Raw genomic sequence first — 25,285 nt, 5'->3', positions numbered from 1 at the left:
CCATAAGATATTCACAAATTTCCCATTTCACACTTTCCAGAGCAATTTTATGGCTGATGCGCACACGCACACGCACACGCACACACACACACACACACACACACACACACACAAATCTGAATCAAATGTCAACAGCTGTGAAATGAACAGAAAAGGGAGTTCATAAGGGGCTTTAGCTTTGCCTCTTCTATGGCCCAATCAAATGTTTTATCCAATAAAGTCTTTAATGAGGTGAGTCATTGAGTCACTCCCTCTTCATCACCTTGTGACAGCAGACATAAATTCGATCCGTCACACCATGTTTTCGCACAGATTGCCTGGATCATGTTGCATCGGCTTGATTTTCTCTATCACAGCTACAATTAACGGGTCAAATTACTCAGTCTGAGGTTGTGGAAAATGTAATTTAATGTTAAAATGCTTTGTTACAACTGTGACCAATGATAGAAGTAAACAAAAACAAGGCATGACGTCTTCTTATCAGAACTTAAATACAGTATAAAAGTCCATGTGTCATTAAAAGAGAACTGACTACTACTAATTTGATGCACATTTGAATTACATGTAACACTATGACACTAGAACTACAGCTGGTTGTGTTTTAATGTTATAACCCCGATTAATACTTTGGCACAATGTTCTGTATATTATGTAATGTTCATATGCCAGTTTCTTCCATCAGATCTTTTTTTTTTCTCAAAAGAAAAAAACATTTTTTTACGCTTGTACTCAAAAGCTAGTACAGAGATAATGGCGGCAAGCAGCTTTGTCACAAAATTTGAGCTTGAGCATGAAACAATAAAGCATTTTAGAAACAAGTTAACAATTTTACTGCAAGTACAGCGTAGAACTGATAGGATAGGTTAATTAAATCAGACTTTTAATAAACTGGAATTATTCTTTAACATAAAATTGAATGTGCGACCCTTCCGAGTGGATGCTGCTCTGCTATAAGCTCGCTCTGCACCACACTGCACATAATAAACGTCAGCTTAGGAGCTACCCATTTATAACAACAACAATTACATTAAAATAATTGTGAAATTAAGCGACATCGATAACCATCAGTGGAGTATCATTTCCAAACGTTCAATCACTCAACCCCGGCTTCACCTAAATTCCACGCTAATCCCTCCGCAGCTGAGCTAGCAATACAATGTTTTCGTCTCAGAGGTGAATCAAAAACCTTGTCCAGGACTTGAGCCATGCAGCAGCCTTTTTGAGAAGTGAGACCTCTCTCATACTGTCATTTATCACCCCACAGCAGCCTAATACCAGCTCAAAGGATTTCTCTCTACACACCTCCAGAAGGAATGGGATGCACTATCACTGTGGTAGCTCCTCTATCTCCCTACAGCGACATAGAATAAACAAACTAATATTATTTTCTTTTAATGTCAAAGTTGTTTGGAAAATAAAATCAGTTTCCCTAGTTGCACTCAAAAGGCTGTCCAGCACTAAACAATTCTCTTTCTCTTCTCCTTTTCATCACCATCAAAAGAAGGATGGCGAAGTTACTCCGTCAGCAGCGGGGAGGGGGAGGTGGGATGGAGAGCTAGCAGAAAATAGAAAAATAAAAAGCCGAAGTGGCTGGACTGGAAAGAAAGTGGGTTTCGAAGGGCGTGATGGATGAGACTGAGAGAATTCCTGACTCATGGCCTGCTTTCTCTGGTGACTAATGTGGTCAGTGACATCTCTCTCACTACCCGAAGCCAACCGCACCATCTCTTCACCCCACCGGGGATGCTGGTAGCTCGCCAGGGAGGCCCCGGGGCGGAGGAGCACACTGACTCTCACCTCACTAACCATGTGTGGATCACCAGGTCCCATCTTTGACAGCATGGGTTGTGTGGTGCTGAGGTGGGAGCTAAAACAGGGCTTGTGGGGACAGGGCCAGGGTCCACCGAAGCTCGCCTCTCTGTCTTATTTAGTGCTATGCCTCTCAAAGGGATGTGTGCATTGGAACGTAATCAGATCCTGAGGGAAGACAAGATAAGAGCTGTATATCTCGCTCTCCCCCCCGCTTATGTTTTTAAGACTTTTATTAGGCTTTCAATGTTTTACTCTGCCATCTTCCTTTTATGTATGTGACCTCATTTTTGGGGTAGCTTTTATGTTTCAGTGTTTGGCTGATCTGTCAGGCTGATAGTGGTCTAATAGTGGCCTTTTGGAACAACAGGATATTAGTTAGTGCGTGTAATTTTCCATTAATATAATGCATTTTAAGGCTGTAATTGGTGTCCACCATTGAATTCATTGTGTGATTATATACATTGTAAATTGTAATATGCAATTATGTTGTCGAAATAAAGAAGATTTAAAAGTAATTTGCAAATAAAAATGATTACAGTATGTCTTTTGCTCTAAATTATTATCTACATGTGGCCCATTGTGGGGACAATAAACTTATGAACTACCTTATCTCTATCTATCTGAAATATAGTATGAAAAATGCATTCATTTGCAGATGTTCTCAGTGTCTTTGGTGTGCAACTGCAACATCTGTTGTTCTTCCTGCACTCAGTGCCATTAGTTGACATGACACTGACATAGTTGGACGTAAAGAAGAATTACAGGCTGCTTTGATTTGTCTGCGGAGCCCAAACTAAACTATTTGCATTCACTTTGCTCATATTGCAAACTAGGGATGTTTTCAACAGCAGAAAAAGGCATCCAAATGTATGAATGGATTTTTAAAATGTACATTTTACAGCATTCTGGATGGCTGTCCGTAACTTGCTTGTGGTACATCCTGGTACATGTAAGCACTGCCAGCAGGTGATACCTCACTTTCTTGGTCAATTTTGTACGTACTGTGAAATTAATGCTTCAGTGGACTACATTCACATTTATATCAACATAAATGATTCATGCAATTTTCTTCATATACCGCAGCTACAGATTTTGTGACATATAGTACGATAAAATTATTGTCATCTCTTTTCTTTATGCATCATTTCTTTCAGCAGGAAGCATAGCGGACTTGTCTCAGGTTTCTGGTTAAAGAGTGACTCACGTGCATATATGGAGGTCATCGTTGCAGCAGACTTTACACACATATCAGGTGTTGGGGGGAATTGATTTTCTGGATACTGTTGCTGCAAAGTGCAACATAGCTTGGTAAAAGCACAGTGGCATTCAACTGAATGGTCTCCTGACTTTGTGTAATTCAAAATAATACAAAAATAAAAGGTCAAAAACAAACTCACATCTATGTTGGTTGAACTTGTGGATGTGATTCAGTCTGAGAGCCCAAAATAATCCCAAACAAGACAATAGAATCTCATTTGCAGATACAGTTTCAAGTGGGAAAAGAGGCGCAATACCGACCAGGCGTTCATTATCAACCAATCACAGCCACTCTCTTTGATGTTGCATACCTCATTGGCCAGTGAATTGTGCCTTGCAGATGGTTGTCTACACAGGAACACAACCACACATAAAGGTGGACCGAGACGCACACACACGGTAGCCTGTGCATTACTATGATAAGTGTCTGCTCTGCACCATGGTTGTCTTCACTATATGTTATGTGAAGCCCATGCAGGACCAGCAGCTGCCCGCTACAGAACTGAAGTGTGATCAGATGTGTGGTCAGATGTGTCCGTGTATATGTGAGTCTGTGTGGGTGTGCTGCACTGGACTTTGCCTTTGCCCTTTCCAGCTATCAATTTTGAGATGCGTGTGTGTGTGTGTGTGTGTGTGTGTGTGCATGAGAGCAGCAACTCTTTGATGGAAGATGATACAGTGCAGAACAGTCAGCCTGGCCTTTTGAGTCGCCAGCTCATATACTATCTGACTGAAGTCGTAGACACACAGGCACATATTTTTTCCCCTGGTTAATATTTTAAAAGGACAGGGTTTTTGCTTGCCCTCTGAACTTATGCGACGCATCACAAATCTGCTTGGCAGCCACACCAATACAAGTGTGGCACTAAACTGAGGCTCACATACATGGTTGCTTCATAAACAGCCATGTGAGCGATGAAGCACAGCTGTTTAAGTGTGTAAAACGGGATGACAGATTTTTGAATGCAGAACTTGTGGTGAACGGCATCAGATTTTTTTTGTCTCAGTGGATTATTCAGAGGATAAAGTGTGAGTCAAGCTAGGATTTTAAAGTGAAGCATATAATTATTATTTTTCTTAGAATTTGTTGAAATGGGCCTAGGCGGGCGCTTCTTCATTGAAAGCTAATGTGCTCACGTTATGCTTTTCACGATGAGTTTAACGCCAACAATCTCACACGTCAGAGACACATGAAACAGCTTTCAGGCTGTGAGATTTTCTTAGCAGGATTCAGAGAAAGACACAGGAGGCACACGAGCTGAACCACGTGTTCCTGCCCTCATCCACAGGTGGGGAACACAGTTTGAGCCCAGACCTGGATATGTTTGTGTTGGTGTGTGTGTTGAGCCAGCTGATCTCATCTCACACCTCAGCTTGCATTTGGCCTGACCTGAGGCTGAGGACAGGCATCTCAAAATATGTGTAATCTCTCCTTCACACTCCCTTTCCCCTCCCTTAAAATGTCACCCTCCCTCACATATACAAACGCAATCAAACAGGGGAAGCGGCATAACGGATTAATCCAAAGCACGTTGATGCATTTGACTCCATGCAACCTCATCAGACTGAAGTTGATCACTGACATGCTAGACTTTGTCTCTATATGTGGCAAAATAAACAATTACCTTTAGTAACATTGTTAAAACAAAATCCCAGTAGAACACATTAAACTGTCCAAACGTGTAAAAACCATAGAAATTTAAACATGAAGATGAAGACAAATAAAGTATTTAGGTCAGATTAAATTCCCCATGGCTTAATGTGCATTATCTTGTATATACCATACGGCCCTATTAAATCCTTTAAACATGTAATGAGATTGACTGAAGGAGGAGAAGTAACCTGTAAACCCATTTTAGCATTGCTGGACTTCTAATGCAACACAGGTGAGTCCACTCACCATCTAATGTGTTGCCGGCTGCTTTTACAACAGGACCATACATAAAACATAAAACATCAATAAACCCAAATGCACAATACTACGCACACTTTGCGCCACGCACCTCTTGTCACTGATCATCGGCTATTAATTGCTGCTATGAATGTTAAGAATAACAATCCATTGGCGCTGTCGCTGACCGGTGCGGAAATTGCGCACTGACATCCCTGCAATTAGAAAGGAATTGGAGCACTTACCGCTTACAGCGAGGAGCAGCGAAGGCAAGGTGCGGGGTCGGGAGTTGTCAAATAACTGTTTGCTTCTGTCGTATCTGTAAGAAGATCATCGTTTGGGTTGGTATCTGTGCTGTGCTGTGCTGTGCTGGACGGCGGTTCGCTGGACGATTTCTCCGCTTAGTGCTGCTGGTCACACGGTATCCAAGGCGCGGTGAGAGACGCGCTGCTGGGGAGAAGAGAGAGGAGAGGGGAGGAGGGGGGAGGCAGGGAGGGAGAGCGTGGTGGTGGTGGTGGTGGTGGTGGGGTGGAGATGCGATTAGGCCTGGTTGATTTCAGCGGCATGGCAAACAGCGACAATGTGTGGCCTTGAGAGAGAAGCGTGGATAAATACTGGAGAGCTCACGTCAAGTTGATGGAGGCATCGAGATACAGGTTGACTCTGTGTTGGTTGTTCACATCACCAAGGTAGATAATTGCACATGGAAACATGTATTAAAAGCCTGGTGAAAACAGCTTCATCTAAGGTTATCATCTAACTTCACCTTACCTTCAAACCAGAGGCGCCATGAGGGACCTTGACCCCATGAACCTTATCATGACCCCGTTTGTCAGTAGATTGGTTATACGAATAAAAATGTTAATATGGTGTAGGCTAAACGTGTGAAATGCAGTGGGCATTCAAGCCTAAATGTGGTGTTGAAGACATTGTTTGACATTTTGTTTAACAAGTCTTTCTTCGCCTTTTTGCTGAGTTAGTTTAGGAGATCAATACCACTCACATCTATCAACTGACGTCAGCAAAACAGATTAAGCTAAAGCTAGTTAGCTTCATTGAGCATAAAGACTTGATGCAGAAAGAAAACAGCTCGCCTGGATTTTGTTTTCTCTTTTTGGACAGGTGACCAGAAACAGACATTTTCCTCCTGAGTATGAACACCGGCCATTTTGCCAAATCAATTTCAATGATTATGATATGTCAATGTTGTGTTCACACAACGTGTTTACGCTTTTCCCAAGTTGCAAAAATACATATTTCAGGTTAGCATAATGGAAATAAAATTGGGAGTGTAATATTTTGTGAATATTTGTTTATTAACAGGCCTACAGTTTTTTTTTTCCAACAATTTTATTTTACTCTTTGTCTAATAACCAATTCCTGATGGAATAGCATTCACCAGTTTGGAAGATTGATAATCTGATACACTGGGTAATTTCACAGAGCGGGTTTGGGCTAAAAGAGCTTTCCTGTAGTTTCATACCGCTTCATCAGTGAAAGTTGTGTCTGTTCCTAGATAGCTGCAAAGCAAACTTGGGCTGTATTTTGTTGGATAGGATATGCTCTATTTTAATGTGTTTTATAAAACTCAAGAAAAGTCAACACTAGTTGTGCTCTATCTGCACTGTATCACCACACCAGTCATGTAACCTTTGAGGAAAAAGTAAAAGCACAAATGATGGCTACTGAGAAGTATTTGTAATTTCTATTCATTACACTACAACATGCAAAACATAGTCTTTCACAGGTTTGATCCAGAACACATACATAAAGGGAGCTTAGGGAGTGTATAGAGCATGCAGCGCCGTCTGCAGCACACACGCATGAAATTAAAGGATAATTAAAGCGATCCAGGCCTTGCCCGCTCTTGTCTTGGATACAATAGGCTATATTCTCTGTACTGACAATATATTCAAAAGTGTATAATTTCTGTCACTGTGTTCGAAGAACGTGAGGCCCTAATATGAACCCATAAACAGCTGCAGCACAAAAAGTATGATCGACCAGATGACACATGACATTTGTGTCACTCAGTCACCCATACGGCAAGCCACTCAAATCACAAGCCTCGGATCAATGCTGTTGAGAAAAAGTGAAAGCACAAATGATGGATACCGAGAAGTATTTGTAATTTCTATTCATTACACTACAACATGCAAGACACAGTGAACTGCTGTGGCACAACACAATCAATTCTTGTTCTCTGCTGCAGCAGCGAGGAGGGTTGACTGGAATCAGCCCCCACCAAAGATTAATACCAGCATTGAATCCAAATCAGCTCATTGGCATTCTGTATGGAGAGGGGTTTCAAACGGCGGTACGAGCATCTGTAGCTGTAATCAGCCGATGTAGTGACCACGGCGGCAACGAACGCACTGTGCATTTAGGTAATGCCTAACACAAAAAGGCTGATGTGTAGAAGCCAGCAAGGGAGAAGGAATTTCAATAGCTGGAAGCAGAGGTCATAATTCAAAGAATTGATGGGTTTAGAGCTCTGACATACAGCAGATTAAAAATACAGACAACTGCCGCCATCCTTTTTGGAAAAATATCTTAGGAGCACCATATACACTGTTCTGTGTGTCTGGTCCATGCTGCTTGAGTCAGGTCACGGTCAATTGAATTACAGTACACATTGTGGTCATGTGACAAGGTCTTTGCTAAGCTATGACTTCACGGAAGGATAGGCCAGGATGGGGATTAAAGGAGGACCGTGTGTACAGTACATGACAGGTGTGTGCGTGGGTGTGCGTGTGTGTCTGTGCGCGAGTCAGTGTGTGTGCATTCATTTCGACTCAAATGTCAGCTCTGAAAATCTAGGCTCCCTCAGGAGATGACTGCATTCATAAATCATATCCCCTCGCTTGTGAGCGCAAGCTGTCAAATGAGTGAAATGTAATTGTTTCTTTAGTTACGGCATAACCATATACAGGTCTTGATGTACTCCAGAGAGATAAACACATTATATGTCTTGCTGTGAGTGTGTATGTTGGCATTCCATGCACTCATCCCTCATCTTTAATATTGCACTGATCCACCTCTGTGCAGCTCTTGCATACATTACAGTACATAAACACACAGGCAGGCTGGCGATTTGATGCCACAGCAGTTAGTAATTAAATCTACTTTAATTTGCTGTTGGGGAAACAAGGATTCACACATATATTTATCCGTTTAATTGTTGTCAGCAGATTTGAACAAGTTTCACGGAAACAAGCATGCGAGTGCCTTTTCATGAGGTCTCTTTTTCAGTCGTTCATTAATCTGTTGAATTATTTATGCATTATCTTCCAGCAGGGGGTGGGTGGAAGTTACTGCTGACAGACCGAGAAGTAGGAGAGAAAATTAGAATGTTGCGCACTAGTTAATGAATGCTGTGTTACCTTTATCATGCATACAATTGTATAAAGTACATGCACAATGTCTTTGACCTAGCTATGAGATATTGACTTGGGATGATTGCGCACACACAATCTCACACTATGACACATACAGGGAGCAGCGCCAGCTAAGATTCACCTCTTGCTGAATTTTATAAACTCCCTGTCAGCTGAAAATATGCTCCAGTCAGCAGAGCTGTAGCCCCTATAGCAGCAGAATAGCTTATTGCTCCCTCTTTGTCGCTGTATTTCTCTACTAGTGGTCCCACCGGGTGTTCAACACCTAATGAATACGTATTGAATAGTTTATTCACTCACTGTCTTCCATGCACTTGCACACTTCCTCTCTTGGCAGATGCAAGCTGCTGGGGACTTGTTACAGGAGCAGTGCGAGTAAAAACCCACACAAAAAGGAGAAGGATCAGTCTGAAGTGACAAACTACATCTTCAAAGTTACACAGTTGTGTCTGTGCTTCACAAAAACATTTTTTAAAAAAACTCTTTTTTTAACGCTTGTATTGTGACACCCTCTCCTGGTTTAATTGTGCAATGACAACTTGTATTATTAATGCAGTAAGTCCATTGGAGGAGATTCTATTCTACCATGAAGCATTCAGTGAAATACATTTCTAGTTTAGAGGACATTTTAGACCTCATTGTGGGAGGCGTTTTGTGCAAATAAAAGTTTCCAATCAAATTCAAGGCATGTTTTTATTGTAATATAGTTGTTAGATTAAATTATCATGCAAACAAACCTTCAGAAATGTCGCTCATCAACTGACCTGTAACTATCAGCCTCTTAAAAAATAAGCAAAATTCAGATACAGAACAATCCCAAAAGACAATCATTCGAAAATAGAAGGTTACGTGACATCAAAATCTAAAAATATGTACTATGTATTGTACAGCTGTACCTGAAGCACACTTTGCATAAACACAAACATCTTACATTTAGCACGCTTTTCCTGCTAGAATTGATTTGAAGTATTAGTATAAACATTAGCCAGATATTGAAAAATGGAATAGTAGCTTTTAACAGAAGCACTATGCAGAGTAAATGTTTTACTTTGTACAAATCATCTCTATTTTTTCATAAATCCTGTGAATTCTTCAAACAGCATCATACCACCAGCATGTCAGCTGGGGGAGGCTTTAAAGGAATTTGGCCGAGAGTGAACCTCTTAGCCTTGAACTGATTCAGTTCCTCTGGAGTCATATTGCTCTGATCTGAAAACAGACTGTTCGATGCCGCTCCTGCTGCAGGTGGAGCAGCAGTCTTCCCAAACCCTCCACTTGTCTGTTCAAAAATACTGCCGCTTCCTGCTGAGCCAGGTGCTTCAGCCCCGAAACCGCTTCCAAATCCTCCTCCTCCTGTGTTTTGTGTCGAGGTGAAACTGAACCCCGAGGCGGAGCCAAATCCTGAAGTGGCTGCTGGCTTGTTGGTGGACGGCGCAGCAAAGGAGAAAGACGACGCATTAGGAGCTGAGGAGGCTGCAGTGGTGGAACCAAACCCAGAGGGAGGTTGTGTCGGAGCTGCCAAGGCACTGCCGAAACCTGCGGAGGAGGGCGGTGCCGCCGAGGAACCAAACCCACCGCTTGGGGCAGCGAAGCTGAACGTGTTGGCTGCGGCCGGTGCTGGAGCCCCGAAGCCTAAATGCTCAGAAAGAGTTAGAATTAACACTTGCACAATGGCTCGTATTAATTTGATTAACAGACCATTATAATCAGACGGGACATGTCGTAAGATTATAGAGCAAGGCCTTCAATGAGTGCCGTATAGTCACCATCACAGGCGGACTGGGGAAAAATAACGAGAGGAAAAAAAAAAAAAGAGACCCTCTGACTCGCGTGTGCGTTAGACTCCTTGGTCCGTGTTATAATTCGGGTCGGGTTGGTTGCCGACAATGCCGCTGACTCCTGACGCCCTTTACATGGGCGATGGGTTCCCCGGCTCACTCTCACAGTCCAAAGACATGCAGCTACGGTTAATTGGAGACTGTGAAATTGCCCATATCTGTCTCTATACGTGCCCTGTGATAAACTGGTGACCTGTCCAGAGGAACCCTGCCTTCGCGGGGATCCCTGCGACTTTAAATAGGAAAAAAAGATGATGATGGAATTTTGTGGTTTCTTTAATCCACACAAAAGACAAAGTCTTGATACAATAACTAACTATTTATTGGCAGGGAGCAGGTGTCTCTTTTCATACTTTTCAAAAGAAAAGGTTCCTGCCTCTCCTGTTATATTAAAGCAATACTTCATCTTCACCTTTGCTGGATGTAGCAGATCCAAATACAGCAGCTGAACCAAAGTCACTTGAAGATGCCTGAGGTGCTGGGTTGTTTAACTCTGTGAGCTGCAGGAAAATTAAATATCAAAACATGTTAACTGGCTTTTTGTCTTTCATACTTATGTATGGGAGTATTGTGTCAGTAACTGTGTGTGTGTGTGTCTGTGTCTCACCAAAGCTGTGCGGGTGGCAGGATTCATGACCTTCAGTTCCTGGACTCTGCTCCTCCACTGGTTGAGCAACTGATTGACAGCATTAACCTGAATCAAGGAAACATGAGTTTCATACATTTAGCTTTTACACAATAACAAAAAAACAACCCAATAGATTGAACATTAAGATGTCACCTATCCTCTACACTAAAAAAGATGCTTGTATCCACGGAGAGGAGTCAAGTCTCTCCAGAAACACATAGAAGACGATCTCCTCTTTAGATCAATATTAGCAGTGATATTTTAATGTGTGACAATACACTCACATAGCTCTGAACATCGCCTAACGCTGTTCTGGAGAGATACTCCATCCTTAGCTCTTCTGGGGAAAGATCAGTGAAACCTGTAGACAAGAAATATCAAACATAATCAGGTCTAGTGTCTACCTATACCTGACAAAATCATGGAATCAAATGTGTATCTGATACAGACCAGATAAAGGTGTCTTGGAGCTGGAATAACATGAAAAGCCCCACTGCCCTGAACTCTCCCAAATATCCATGTCCATCTGGATGATCTCTCTGTGTGAATGCGAGACAGAAATCACTTGAATGAACTCCTTATGACGACATTATTTTTGGTATGCTGCACAACAAAAAAATAAGACTCACAGTTTTTTGTCATCATCTTCCTCACCGGCTGGCACCTGCTGTCCTCCTCCCCTTTCAAAGGTACTGGGAGTACCAAGCGTTGAAAATTTGTTTTGAGTAGGAAAGCTTGCATTATCTCTTCTCCCTGCACTTCCTCCTCGGCCCCAGTCGTTCCCGCCACCTCCTCTGCCCCAATCATTCCCTCCTCCTCCTCTACTCCAGTCATTTCCCCCTCCTCCTCCTCCAGCTCCAGCTCGACCCCAGTCAGCTCCTCCACTTCCTCCTTGACCCCATTCCTCAGTTCCTTTAGAAGAGAAAGATGATGGCTGGATATAGCTTCCTTTTTGCTGAGAAGGATTCACCCAAACTCTGTTTCCAAACCCTGAAACCAACATGCACACAAAAAACTGTCAATAATGACGAAAAAGATTAAGATCCTAAATGCTTTTCTCGACTTGCTGGAAACATTACAGCTTAGTTTCTCACAATGACTCTATGATCTTGACAATGAACTTTATTGAACAACCTTCTGTGGCCTGTCACCATGTCAACAAATAAGAAACGGAAGTTAATTCTGCCTGTTTCGTAAACTGCTAGCAAGCCAACGCAGCACAATTTGACATAAAAAGAGACCACTTCACGTCACATAAATACAGTTTATGTTTAGCTTTACTTGACGTTACCTCCACCTCCTCTGGACTGCTGCTGAGGAGCTGAATTGTAGCTGTTGTTGTTGTTGTTGTATCCTCCTCCTCCTTTGCCGCCACCTCCTCCCGATGGATGCTCATTCCAACATTTGTCGCCGTAACGACAACGTCCCTGAATAAAGAAATTGCACACGGGCATTTCTGTAACGTGTTGGTTTTTCGTCACACTCTGTGTTTAGTATCCGGGCCTCTAATGTTTTCGTGCGACTCGGCTCGCAGAAACGCACAAGTTGGTGTCGCATGAGATTTACGTCACCGGTCACAATCGTTCACTTCCGGCCAAAAGGCGAAACATAACGATTCTATTTGTTTATTTGCTTTTGAATGTATAGAAACATGCATCTATGTATCTGATGATTTTTTTTTTATTTTTTGTACATATATTATTGATTATTATATTTGTAAATATATTACTGATTACGATATAAATATATAATAATTATAATAATAAAATGTAAACAGCTCTAGAGGAAGCAGTGTTCTGGTATATTGTGTTCTGTACACACACTCCTTAAGTGCGGTCAAGTGAGCTCTCATCCGCCGAGTGGGCAGCACGCATGAAAAAAAATGACCGTCTATTCCTGGTGTTACGGTATGGTGGCCTACGGTGGCTTGAAAAAAAAAAAAAAACATTCAAACGTAACTTCCCAATATCCCAATATTCAAACAGCTATAAAAACGTTATACATTTAAGGGTCTGATTTTGAATATCATTATGTCATTAAAGCTGACTTTGACGTCACTTTTCTCCAAAACGTTACTGTAAAATCTCATGGCCATGTACATGTGCATAGCAGAGGTCAGATTGAACAAGTCTGCCTTGTGATTTTACTTTACAAATTTAAGGATCTGTTTTTCTAGCAGTTTGAATATTGCAAATTGTGACATTATGAATATCATTATGTCATTGTAGCTAAATTGGAAGTCACTTTTCTCCAAATCTGTACAGTAAAATCTCATGTCCATGTACATGTGCATAGCAGAGGTCCCCTTAAAAAAGACTGCGTTGTGATTTTACTTTACAAATTTTAGAATCTGTTTTTATAGCCTATAGAATATTGAAAGTTGTCACATTATGAATATCATTATGTCTCTGGCTTCTCTGTGCTGAGTACCTCCCCCCTACCGTAACACCTTGAATAGAGGTGCATTCGAAATTGCAATTGAAGCTGACTCGGCGGATATGGGCTCACTTGACCGCAATGCTCCATAAAATGTTTTCCATTGACTTTGTTTCAGGAGCAGGAATTTAGTTTTCAGATCATACATTGTTAAAAGGTCACACTACACCTCAAAGAATATACTAAATGTGATTATCAAGCTACAAATGATTTAGCAGCAAATGTTTTAATCTACCTTAATTAATGTTATGTTCATAGGTCCAAACATATTTTGTATTTCATAAAGAAGGGGGTGAAGTCTTAGACTTAACAACTAATGCATTGAGCTCTATAAATGACCTGCATGTCCACACAGGTGCAATTTTTCTGGCTGACTAGACTTCTTGAATTGAGCACAGTGTTGCAGGATGTTTCTTGAATTCTCTAAACCATACACTCATAGTTTACAGATGTACACTGTGGATACACCTCACTAGCATAACCGGATTAAACTGGTGGAGGCCCAAGGGCAAAAATGTACCATTGGGCCTATAATACACGACTTGTTTAGCTCAAGCTTCCTAAACTGGTCAGATGTAGTTGTCCTAGCGGAAATGAGCCCAAACAGAAAGAATCAGCTTTCTCTTGTTGTTTCATATTTTAGCACACTGAACAGCAACACTTTGCAGCTTATGATTGTCATGCAACACACCCGATATGTAGTATTGATCTTGAGTTTTCATTGTCTGCATTCATGTACTTGTGTGGAACATTGTACATTGAAATTTTTTATCAATTTCAATGTACACAGCTGATTATACCTAGAAACCAACATTTCTACAGTAAAATTGTACTGATTGACTACAGGTGTGGTTATCAATTTGTTGATAAAACACATTTATATTTATGATTTTTTTAGAAAATTGCTAATTTTCCTTAAAACAATAATTAAATTGAATATATGTGGCAATGATGTTAAATAATAAAACTCTGACACAGTGTCCCTCTACAAAACATAACCAGCAGATTAGATGATAATATTAGGGTTTTTTGGAAGAGTTTCATCAATCTTTTTAAATAGTTAAATTGTTAAGGACATGGGAGAGTTTCCCTCTCTGCTGTTGCTAATCCGGTCTTGCTAGCTAAGTGTAGCTAATGAACTCGAACCTGACTGCATCAACTACTAATATAATGATGCAAGTTGTCCCAGTCTAACAGGTACAGAAACAACAACTCCCAAGGTCTTTGAACACACACTGGACTGAGAAAAGGTCTAATCAGCCATGAGTGTGTACAATTTATATATCAATCTAGAAATGAGCAAAGACCTTTAATAAAAATAAATGAAAAATGTTATTGTTTATAGCTTTTTGACAGAACAGAGGGCTTAATCTTAAAAGTAAACATTTTCTTTAAATATTTCCAAGAAAAAGGAATGCGGTTTGTCAATTTGCAACACATTTCTTTATCTTTGGACAATACATCTCATGCAATATAAAAAACTTAATGTAACATAAGACAAAAGCATATACTTTGATAAAGTAATATCATACAGACCTAAATGCAAATATTTTTTAAAAATGTATTAACATAGTATAAAGTAAAACATGTATATCTAATCAACAATACATTTGAATGTAAAATAACAAATATTAAAGTGGCAGTAAGGCTATGGCAAAGGTAGCTTCATTAAACTTTATAGTGACAAATATACTGCGACATAAGAAACAACCAATATTGCATTTGAATACAATTTAGCTTTTTCGATTCAACGTCAATATTTTAGGGAATGTTAAATATATAGTTTTCCTGATGAATGAAATTGTCTCATAGCAAATATGTTGCAGCAATACAATGCAGCTTCATTTGTTATATAAATTCCAGTAAGAATATACGTGCAACACAGTTTTCAGCATATTATATTTTGTGTACCGTCGGCATGCATCAAATAACATATTTAAAAAAACATAAACTCTACCACTTAAATATTTGTTGAGCTGACACATACAAAAGGTTTTCATCTTAACCACCATGCATTGACAGTGAATCACATTTGCAGAACGAGAGAGAAAATTCATAAATAAAAGCAGTAAAACTGGATTCATACAAAACTATTTGTAAAGAAATAGTTTGCTGGATAGATGTATGTAAGGTGCCTGATCCAAGAAAAAACCTCTTTAATGGTTTCCAAGCTATAAAAGAGTGAGACACATCGATGAAACATGTCAGAGCTGCATTTCTTACATAAAATATATATGCTATATATATGATACATACAAAAATAGTAAAAATAAAAATATGAAAGAATCCATAATAATAATGGTGGTCTAACGATTTTATCTCAATAAACTTTCCAATAAAGAAAGAAATGGAGGAAATATACGCAAAAAAAAGTGTGCTCATGCAGACACTAGCACTAGCCCTTTGCACAGCAGAGACAATCCATGTATGCTGAGACAGAGGACCAATGGAAGAGCTCCTGCTTCATTTCCGGTCTCCGTCCACAGCATGTGGCTGTCTCTCTTTAGTGCCACATTGGTGGAGCTGAGCAGCTGCTCTGCATGTTGGAAGGCCTGGTTGTCCTGCAGCGGGACCGGGAGACACTGTATGGAGAGAGGCTTGCTGCTCCTCTTTAACCTGCACATCTGGTGGGAGAGATATGAAAACAAGGATGGAGGATTGACAAAAAGATAGCAAGCTCTTTGCAAGGTGATAAAGGCTTGATTCTGACTTTGGTTTTAAGGAATAGTCCCACATTTTGAGAAATGTCATCAAGAGATGACGTCCGACTATTTCTTAAAATAATATGTTCTACGTGTTTTAGTAATTGACACTAATATGTTCAAGTACATAACTTAAAATGACATTAAGTAGTCAACAGTATACAGTAAATTAAAGTTAAAAGTTAACTAACCAGTGTGTCGAAGGCCTCCAGAAAATCAGGACGACTCTCACTCAATAGGCTCAGAGTTTGTTCAGGCAATGCTACAAAAAACATAAAACACAACAAGTTTAATCCGTAGAAGCACTAAGGGAAAATGTGGCCATATTCAGCTGAGAGTTCACCCTCACCTTCCAAGGCACTGACCAACAGGTAAGTTGCATTTAGGCGGGCCGGGAGGTCACACTGGCTGTTCTCCGCTTGGCTGTCCAGAAGGGCTGACAATGATTTTCTCTGACTATCCGACAGTTCTTCATGCTCATCTACATCGAGTGTTTCACCACTGCACAACTCTTCCAGCTAACAGAGGCACAGAGAAGGGGCAAAACGGAGAAAATCAAAAATGTATCAGATATCCTGTCATTAAATTAAATAAACAAGGTTTTGGGTGTCTGTCCGTTGGGGTAAGTCTAGTTGTCACACAAATAACTCCATGTCCCGTGTAGGGATGAGTCAACAGTGACTCCAGGCCACAACAGACCTGTGGTGTGTTGGTGCCGGGGTCAAGTTTGCGTGTCACTCACCAAACACTCCATATAAGACAGAGCAGTGGGGTCCCTCAGAGCCTCTTGGAGTATTTTGAACAGGGCACAGCGAGTCGTCTGGGGAAGCTCTGCCAGAGGAGAGAGGTCCATCTCCTGTGATCCTGCATGAGAGCGGGAGATACTGCGTCATATTTCAAACTAACACCACACCAACAACCTTTGATATGCTCGATGGACTGCAGTTTGATGTGTTTGAGTAGGGTTTTTTTTCTTATTCAATCACCAAACTTGGCAAACAAATATTATTTATTTAAATTATTTATTTTATAAGACACACTATTTCATATAAACAGTTCCTGTCGGCTCAAAATATGACCCTGATCCTTAAACACATTATGTAATCACATTCACATTTTTATTACAATTGTTAATGACCCAACTCAAATTTTGCACTCTTTTATAGTTATACAAAGTGCTACTTCTCCCAAAGATTATTTTTTATCACAATGAAGATTTAGAGTTTGAAATGCAGATGAAGTTTAACGGTAGATTAAGAGCAATTCTAGAGGATTGTGTAACCTTGGCAGGAGTGTGCCATCTTGGACTTTTGTTCTCAGTTTTACTATCAGTTAGTAACAACTGAGATGTTATTTTACAGTCAAAGGGGTAAATTGGAAAAGGTTCTACTAGATTGTATTTTGGAAATCTGAGGATGGAAAACTGACTATTTAGCAAAATTACAAGATCACATTTCTATCACGGCACAAAGAGGTTTACTTTCCTGGCAGATTATTAAAAAAGATTCCCAAATATAGTGTTTCAGAACAAATAACCAATTCAAACTATTCATTTAATCCACAATGCCATCCGTTGGATAAAAAGGGAACCTGTTGAATGTTCATTATTCCTCTAACGTGTTTCACTTCCTCACAAACAACAGAAAAAACGAGGAGTGTAATGCTCAGTGTTATAGTTAGTCAATGAGTAACGGGCTAAACGAATGAATGGAAACAAACCATTTGGCAGTGCACTCAAAGCTACTTTCACTGGCACCATCTTCCCATTGCACCCTCCGTCCACCGTATCCCAGGTGGGATCATCATGGGATGGCCAGGACACAGGCGAGTCGGCCTCAATGCCTCCTATTGTACCAGGTTGTAGGCATATATCTGAAAATAGACACAGCATTATATCACACATGGGGTACAAGTGACAAGAGGTGCACAAGCATGTAAGTTAAGACACAATCCAAACACATCAGTGAACAATACTCTGATGTGGGATGTTAAAAATGATTTAAGTATGGGGAAGTATTAAGTATGAAGTATTAAGTGGGGATGCTTGTCTAATCATCTGCTCGGCTGTCGGGAAGTCTGCCTATCGGTAACCTCACACACTCTCTGACAAATACACACACACACACACATGCACACGCACACACACAAGCGCACACATACCCAACTCACCATAGCGCCCATTTTTTTTAATCTCCAGTTCGAGGATGCTGTAAGCAATGACTGTACCAGAGGGGATTTCCAAGGAAACATCGCTGTCCACCTCAATGTTGTTGCTGTCATTCACACACACCTGAGAATACACATATACAATACACACACACACACACAAGCACGATTTTAAGAAACATTTTGGATTGAAAATATTTTAACTGCTTGACTTAACTGCTTGCTAGTTAAACACAAATATTCAATATTTACCCCAGAATATGACACTAATAACAATTTGAATAATAATAACATCGATCTGCTACTTTACAATTTCTGAAATAATGCCCATAACAAACTAGTTCATTATTGAATGACATCACATTGAAACTATGAGCTATTTTGCATGTTTTTAGAATTTCCTAAAACAAACACACTCCTCCCACACCCACCTTAACAGAATTACCCAGCATGCCCAGTAACCCGAGCATCCCCTGGAAGGTGCACTGCTCCTTTCTCATCTGGGTGATGGAGCAGGAGTCGGTGGTCAGGATCCTCTCCTTCACCACCGCTAGCACGTCAGCTAGCTTCTCCAGCTGCTGTACCAGCGGATTCTGCATGTCCACCAGCCTGATGAGAAGACAGACGGTTGATATACTCTACACAATGCTAATGTTGTGTGTGTAACATTAATGTGTTGCCATTATCAGTCAGCTATCAGTGTGTTCACATGAGAAACAACACGAAGAACCAAAACAGCTTTAGTGCGGGTCATTTAAGTAAGATGACTCTACTAATCTGTGTGGTTTGAATGTTACTGGTCTCAGGTCTCAAATGGCTAATGTCTAATTACTTTCATGGAGTAATTCACCACATTAATAATAAAGTCATTATCTTGTCACCTTCTGCGCATCACAATGTGTAAATAATCCAAAAAGGAATTATTCATCACCTGCTGCTGGAGTCTTGTAACAGCTTCTTTACATCCAGGTCCTCTTTCTTCAGCTTGCCAAAACTTAACTGGAGCTTGGAAGCGCCCCGAGCCTCCAGTGTGGCGTTGGAAGCGCCGGCCTCTGTGTCCAGTTTCGCAGAGAGTTTGTCTTGAAACGTCCCCTTGTAGGTCAGGAATTCTGTCTCGGACACATCTGACAAAACAAGTGGTGTTCACAATAAAAAGGTGAAATAAGGTGAAGTAAAATATAGCTTCAGCAATTTCTATTCACTGCAGTATGTATGTGCACACCTACATACCAGGGCTGAGCACCGTGTCGCCTTGCAACAAGTCGCTGAGGGTGAAGTCGGTTGGTTGGTACTTGGTCCTCTGCCAGAACCACATGCGGTTGCGTTTGACGATCACTGCCATGGGAACCAGTTTCTTTGAGTCATTTACTCGGGACACGTGGATGAGGCTTCCTTCAGGGTCAATCTGACGGACGAAGTTGGCAGTGGCTTTGGAAAACATGGCCCGGGTTGACGAGGACTGCAGACAGCTGGCAGAAGAGAAGAGAGCCTTAATTTAAGCTGAATTTGTATTTTGTCCACTGGAAGGCAATGAGAGCACAAGGTCCTGCTGCGCTGATACCCAACTACTAAACCACTACGGGTGATTTCCAGTCTGTATTCTCCCCAGTTTTCCCCTCTAGATAGAAAACGTGTGCATGTTTAAGAAAGTCCCAGTGAAATCAATCAGACTCCGTGTGTACCACATATACCCACACAACTTTTCAGTCAACAGTTGGATGTGACATACAAGGCAAAAAGGAATTTCCCTGATTATTGAAACTAATGTGACACAGCAGACACATCCTGGCAGACTAATCCTGCTGGCTCAGCATCTTAAATATTTTACATAATCAGACATGATGGGGGATTTGTGCTGAGAGTAAAAGAATGGAAGAAAGATTAAGCTGTGCTCCTGTTGGTTTGGGAGACGTTTAAGTTAGGGAAAGAGGCCAGGTCAGAAAATAAATCCAAAGCAGGGGCTCACATTTCCTGAGCTCACAGCCCACATGTGTGAACGACACAAACTTCAGTTGACTTGACATGTTTTCAGTGGGTTACGTCATTCGTGCTGAATTATTAAAGCGTTGTCGTAACATGGGGACCTTTACCTAACCCCAAACTCAAATTATATAGAATCGAATATGTTGTTGGGAATGTAAAGCAGTAATGAAAAGACCCTTCAATACATCCAGTGGCAAATCAGCAAAAAGCAAACAACAAAGCCAAATACATACTTACTTTTCTTTTGTACAAGTGTGTTCCATGTTTATCTATTAAAGGTACAATTTTCCATTGAAATATCTTCCAATACATACTGTTAGTAAAGTCACCAAAGCATTCCTGCCTCGTGTTTACACAGTATGCACGCCACACACACACATACTTGCTCGTGTGCCAGCGCGCGTGTGTTTCCCGGCAGTCCACTTTCTCAAATGCAACCAGGCTGTAACTGAGCTGCGCGTGCTTGCACAGTTAGGTCAGCTGTGGAAGAGCCTTAAGGACGCATGACTCGGATTATCAGTGTGAAATTAAATAAATAAACTGGTCCTGGAGATCATGGAAAAAGCATGTTCTGAGCGAAAGGTCCAACATAAACCATAACAAAACACATCACGTTGGTTATCTCAAACAGACTAGCGTCAGAATAGAGTCACGTTGTTGGTTTTCTTTCTCCCAATGAACGACTTATTTATTTGTAAGTGAAGTTATCGCTTACCTCAAAGTCCTCACAAACAACTCTACAGGTTTGAGAGCTGCGTTGGTTCAGAACGCAGGTCTGTGTCGTTTTTCAAGCCTGGAATGTCACCGATGCTGCCATGCGTAAAAGTAGACCAAGTTGTCCAAACGGGGACCAAAATAATCCTGATAATGTAACAATGACACTTCCCCCGCAGTGTTATGATTAAAGTAATACAGGCCAACGGGGGGAAACACCGATTGCAGCAGTGTTCGGTCGGAGCTGTGGCCGAATGGTGGGAGGGAGAGATCGTCTGCGCAGTTATCCACTTGAGAGGAGAACGCAGACCGCCCACTCCTCCCACTCTCACTGGAGACTTAATTATGATCATATGAACTCCGGTATTTGTCTGTGCGTGTGTGTTTTCAGGAAGACCAGTAGAATTTTTTTTATTTTTTTATTTTCTAAATGAATAAAAAGGGGCAATGCCTGAAAGTGTTATGATTCATTCATAGCATTTTGCATTTCACTGCCAATGTGGTAGTAAATCGTAAGTGGGTCAGTATAGTCGTGGTTTATGACACATTGACACCAGTTAAGTGAAATATTCCAAACTTTATTTTATAGTTATTAATAAGAAAAGTGCTGAATGTGTAACTTTGTTACAGGGAAAATAATACATGATGTAACTTTCAATCAGCTCTCAAAGCACCTAAATCCATTTGCCCCTTGTCCATGGAGCAGTGTCAGATGTGAAGATCATGCTGAAAGAGGTGTTGACATATATATATATATATTTTTTTTTAAAACATATGCAAATCAAATGAATGGTTTAAATTTAAAGTGACATGATGTATGGACTGGGTTCAGAAGAGTGTGTGTATGTGTGAGTGTGTGTTTTTAGGTTTGTGACCAGTGGTGATAAGTATGACTCTGCCAGGGCTGACAGGGAGTGGTCTCTCAGATGTAGAGATATAATAGTCGCCTGTGCACAAACAGTACGAATGTACTAACGGGCCACATTACCATGACCAGCAGCAGCACTCTGGAAAAACTAGTCAGATGTTTCAATAATGCAATGGTTAAACTATACAATCAGAGTGCATATCAGTATAAAATACTCTTTCTGGACAAAGGCTCCCTATCATAGAGATCATTTGTATTACTGAATAATTATTAAATTATTTAATGCTCTTGGATAAGTGGAATTAATTATTAAGGATTTAATATGGTTTAATTATTATCTATAAAAATGCTTAGTAATGTATACAATTATGTTTGTTTCATTGCAAAAGAGTCTCAGGTCTTAGCACAATTCTACTTTAAAGCTGTAAGTTGTTTTTTTTAACAAAAATGTATAACAACACATTGAACCTGCATATGAACTGTCTCCCATTCCATTTTGGCTGACATTATGATGACGTTCATATGTAATTTAAGCAGCCTATAGTCATTCTTACATCGCTAAAAAGGGCACTGATGCGTAAAAGCATGGAGAAGATTGGAAATGTGATGGTAAAAAATTCCCCCTGGGAAAAATATATAGTCAATTAAATGTGTACAAAACTCTCAAAGATGTCATGATTTTCAAGTTACTGTATTTATTTATCACATCAATGCTTTAAAAACATGGAATAACTAAGAGAAAGCAAAGACATAATTCACAGAACATCTAATCTGCATCATGGATTCCATGAGAATGTTCCGTGACATCACTTGGAACATGCTCATGTAGAGTGGAGAGTTCAGATCCAAACTAACATTGATCCTGTGGAGAGAAGCTGCTCGGCTTTGGCCCTACAATTTTGTGGCTATTTAGTTTAATTTTTCTGTTAGTCATGTCTATTTGCGAGGCATTATGTAAATTCTTGAAACGGCAAAAGACAAACTCCAATAAAGACAGTGATGTAAGTAAATAACTATCAACCTACTGCTGGATTTAAGCAAAAACACTTCAAAATCACTGCTGGGCAACATAGATATGATGGATTTTGTGATGTAAGACTCGATATAGTCGTAAATGAAATTGACCTACTTAGTCATTAAATCCACATCACTGATAACTTTTATTATTATTTATCGATAAACACATTTTGTCACAATATTAATCAAAATCGACAATAATAAAAATCAAGTGATTTGGTCAAATACTTCCTGATATTTTTACCAAATTGGCCAGCCCTCTTTCAAATCATTCTACATGAAGTTCAAAATAGAAATACAACAAAGAAAATGAAAATGTGTCTTTGTTCCAGCCACCAGAGAGCCACAGTGGCTCAAGCAGTCAGTCCAGGATCCTGGACATTGAGAGAGCTGAAAGTGCCAAAAGGGCCGCACAGATCCAACACACAGAGAGGCTCTGTGCTACCCAGAAAGCTCAAACCGACGCTGTTCTGGAGAGACTGGGATTCATCGTCCCAGATGACACTCAACCTTCGCCTCATCAAACTTTATCCAAGAAAAGCCCTGAATCTTCTCTGCGAGGAAAGAAGATCACGCCCATTTCAAAGGAAGGCAAAAAGGGTCGGAAGTCCAGGACCAAGCAGACTTTGCAAGAAGAGGAGCCCTTCTTCGAGAAGAAGCTGCATCTGGGCAGTCGGATGGCAATACTTGCGTGTAAATTGGCTAAGTTTACAGAAGCAGGCAGGAGCTCAAGCCCAGATTCCTCCCTCAGCTCAGTAGACATGCAAACTCCAAGTGAGCTAAGATCCATTGTCCACTTCCCCTCTAGTCTTCCTCCAACTGCTGCAACCAGAAGACCGTCTCGTCTCCCAGTGTTGATTCTAAAACCTGGACAAGCAAGTATGTACCGTTGGGTGCTTATGACTTTCTCTATGGGAACTTGAATAGGCATAGGTGAAGATGGAAATACAGTGAACAAGAAATCTGTGTAAGCATGTTTTTCTTGCTGTTAATCTGAACAGAAAAAAATGTAGCTGACGGATGCAGGCTCCAGACAGCTCAAAGTAAGCTGGAGAACTTTGTGGAAAACCTGAAAAAGTTCAACCCCCTCCATCCTCCTCCACCAGCAGCCCCGAGACGGGCCCAGGCAATGACAGGCAGGGTCCGAACACCTCCGTCCCGGCCCAACAGAAGACAATGTTGCACACCAGATGTCAAACCCAAGGTTGCAGCAGCTTCTGTCCGGTCCAACAAAAGAAAACCTTACCGTGGGGCCCCTGTGGTGAAACCCAAGGTTCAAGCACCTTCTGGTCTGCCCAACAAAACAGGACTTCACATTGGGCCAAAACCTTGCGCTACAAAAGCTGACGCAGGTCAGGAAGACCTCCAGGCCTTGGTCAACCCCGCAGAGAGCCTGTCCCTCTGCTTAAAGCGGCTGAGCTCAGACGAATGGTAAGACATCACATAGGGACACAAGTCTTCTTTTTCTGGTGGTGACCAACATAATTCAATCACTGTATCATCTAAACACAGGGAGAAAAACCTGGATGGATTGAAATCTGTTCAAGCTCTGGCACGAAACCATCCTGCTCTGCTGCAGACCAAGCTTCATGAAGTCTGCCTGATCCTAATAAAAGGGGTAATGTAGACATGTTCGTCTTTCTTTTTGTCCTCATGTCGGATGTGGTTCTCATTTGCCTCATGTAACTGTCTTGAAGTATTGAATGATGTTCTTATTTATCATCTAGGTAAATAACCTGCGCTCTGCTGTAGCCTGTTCTGCATTGGATTGCATAGGAGAGCTCCATGTTCACTTGGGGAGAGCAATGGACACCAAGGCAGAGTGGACGGGCCGTGCCCTGCTGCTGAAGTTGGCAAAGACAACCAATGTCTTCGTTCACCAGCGGGCTAACCTTGCCCTGGATGCACTGGTGGAGGGCTGCTGCCCTGGAAGAGTCATGAGCGTCCTATTCAATACAGGGCTACGGTAAGCATTCTGTAGGAAGTGTAGTGGCAGCATCTTAAAGTCAATTAAATAAAACTAGGTCAAAGGAGTTATCTTCCATTCTCTTGTGTTTGTCTTTCCTCAGTCACACTTCTGTTGCAGTGAGAGAGAGCACAGCACAGCACCTTCGCAAGCTGGTGGGCGTGGTCGGAGAGGATCTCATCCTGACATTAGGGAAGCTCTTCATAGAGCGTTTCCTTACTGCTGTCAGCAAGATGGCAGTGGATGCTGCACCGAAAGTCAGGTGGGTCACCAAATCTTACATGTTCTCATATTGTCTCCTGTGAAAACGACTATTTGTTGTTTCATCGTCGACACAATTGGATAACCTTCTTGGCATTGTGCTGGTACACTAAACTGCTAAATGGGAAGTGTTTATTTTACAGACACCATGGACGGATGATGATCAAGGGACTTGCCCAGCAGCAACAGCTCATCCCAAAGAAATACCTTCCTCCTTTGCAGAAGATCTTTCGGTAGATGAGCCAGTAGATGCAGATATAAATAAACTAACAACACAGAGTTCTTGTCAAGGTGTCCAGTGACATATTACTTCACTCACTCTCCGTTTTCTCTCCCACACGCGTATAC

General features: G+C 41.1%; 4 protein-coding genes across 4 annotated transcripts in view; 1 reads left to right on the top strand and 3 right to left on the bottom strand.

The window, feature by feature from the left end:
- The window catches only part of rims3 (regulating synaptic membrane exocytosis 3), a 29,564-nt gene extending 24,157 nt beyond the window's left edge, over positions 1 to 5,407 (bottom strand). The window contains exon 1 of the mRNA XM_068576344.1: positions 5,206 to 5,407. The gene's annotated coding sequence lies outside the window, so the exon portion shown is untranslated. The remainder of the gene's footprint in view (positions 1 to 5,205) is intronic.
- A 3,625-nt stretch (positions 5,408 to 9,032) lies between these two features.
- nup42 (nucleoporin 42) lies at positions 9,033 to 12,404 on the bottom strand. The gene is made up of 7 exons (XM_068575658.1): positions 12,116 to 12,404; positions 11,454 to 11,814; positions 11,275 to 11,363; positions 11,109 to 11,185; positions 10,804 to 10,890; positions 10,609 to 10,696; positions 9,033 to 9,990 (listed from the first exon to the last, which is right to left on the bottom strand). The coding sequence occupies exons 1-7, from the start codon at positions 12,276 to 12,278 to the stop codon at positions 9,461 to 9,463; spliced, it is 1,395 nt and encodes a 464-aa protein (XP_068431759.1). The 5' UTR covers positions 12,279 to 12,404; the 3' UTR covers positions 9,033 to 9,460.
- A 2,412-nt stretch (positions 12,405 to 14,816) lies between these two features.
- On the bottom strand, positions 14,817 to 21,069 carry LOC137784942 (gasdermin-E-like). Its single transcript, XM_068575940.1, has 10 exons — positions 20,827 to 21,069; positions 19,359 to 19,597; positions 19,060 to 19,252; positions 18,560 to 18,737; positions 18,132 to 18,252; positions 17,682 to 17,834; positions 16,705 to 16,826; positions 16,312 to 16,480; positions 16,154 to 16,224; positions 14,817 to 15,884 (listed from the first exon to the last, which is right to left on the bottom strand). The coding sequence occupies exons 2-10, from the start codon at positions 19,567 to 19,569 to the stop codon at positions 15,639 to 15,641; spliced, it is 1,464 nt and encodes a 487-aa protein (XP_068432041.1). The 5' UTR covers positions 19,570 to 19,597; positions 20,827 to 21,069; the 3' UTR covers positions 14,817 to 15,638.
- Positions 21,070 to 22,542: 1,473 nt separating this feature from the next.
- On the top strand, positions 22,543 to 25,216 carry LOC137785120 (uncharacterized). The gene is made up of 7 exons (XM_068576163.1): positions 22,543 to 22,694; positions 23,043 to 23,589; positions 23,712 to 24,141; positions 24,223 to 24,328; positions 24,438 to 24,676; positions 24,780 to 24,938; positions 25,081 to 25,216. Exons 1-7 carry the CDS (start codon positions 22,626 to 22,628, stop codon positions 25,172 to 25,174), a joined length of 1,644 nt encoding a protein of 547 aa, XP_068432264.1. The 5' UTR covers positions 22,543 to 22,625; the 3' UTR covers positions 25,175 to 25,216.
- The last annotated feature ends 69 nt before the right edge of the window (positions 25,217 to 25,285 follow it).

This window comes from Clinocottus analis, unplaced genomic scaffold (genome assembly GCF_023055335.1).
Source record: "Clinocottus analis isolate CAN_PGR_092001 unplaced genomic scaffold, fCliAna1.0.p SCAF_14, whole genome shotgun sequence".
Lineage (NCBI taxonomy): Eukaryota > Metazoa > Chordata > Actinopteri > Perciformes > Cottidae > Clinocottus > Clinocottus analis.
The sequence above is the reverse complement of the archived record's forward strand: the minus strand, read 5'-3'. Positions and strand labels throughout refer to the sequence as shown.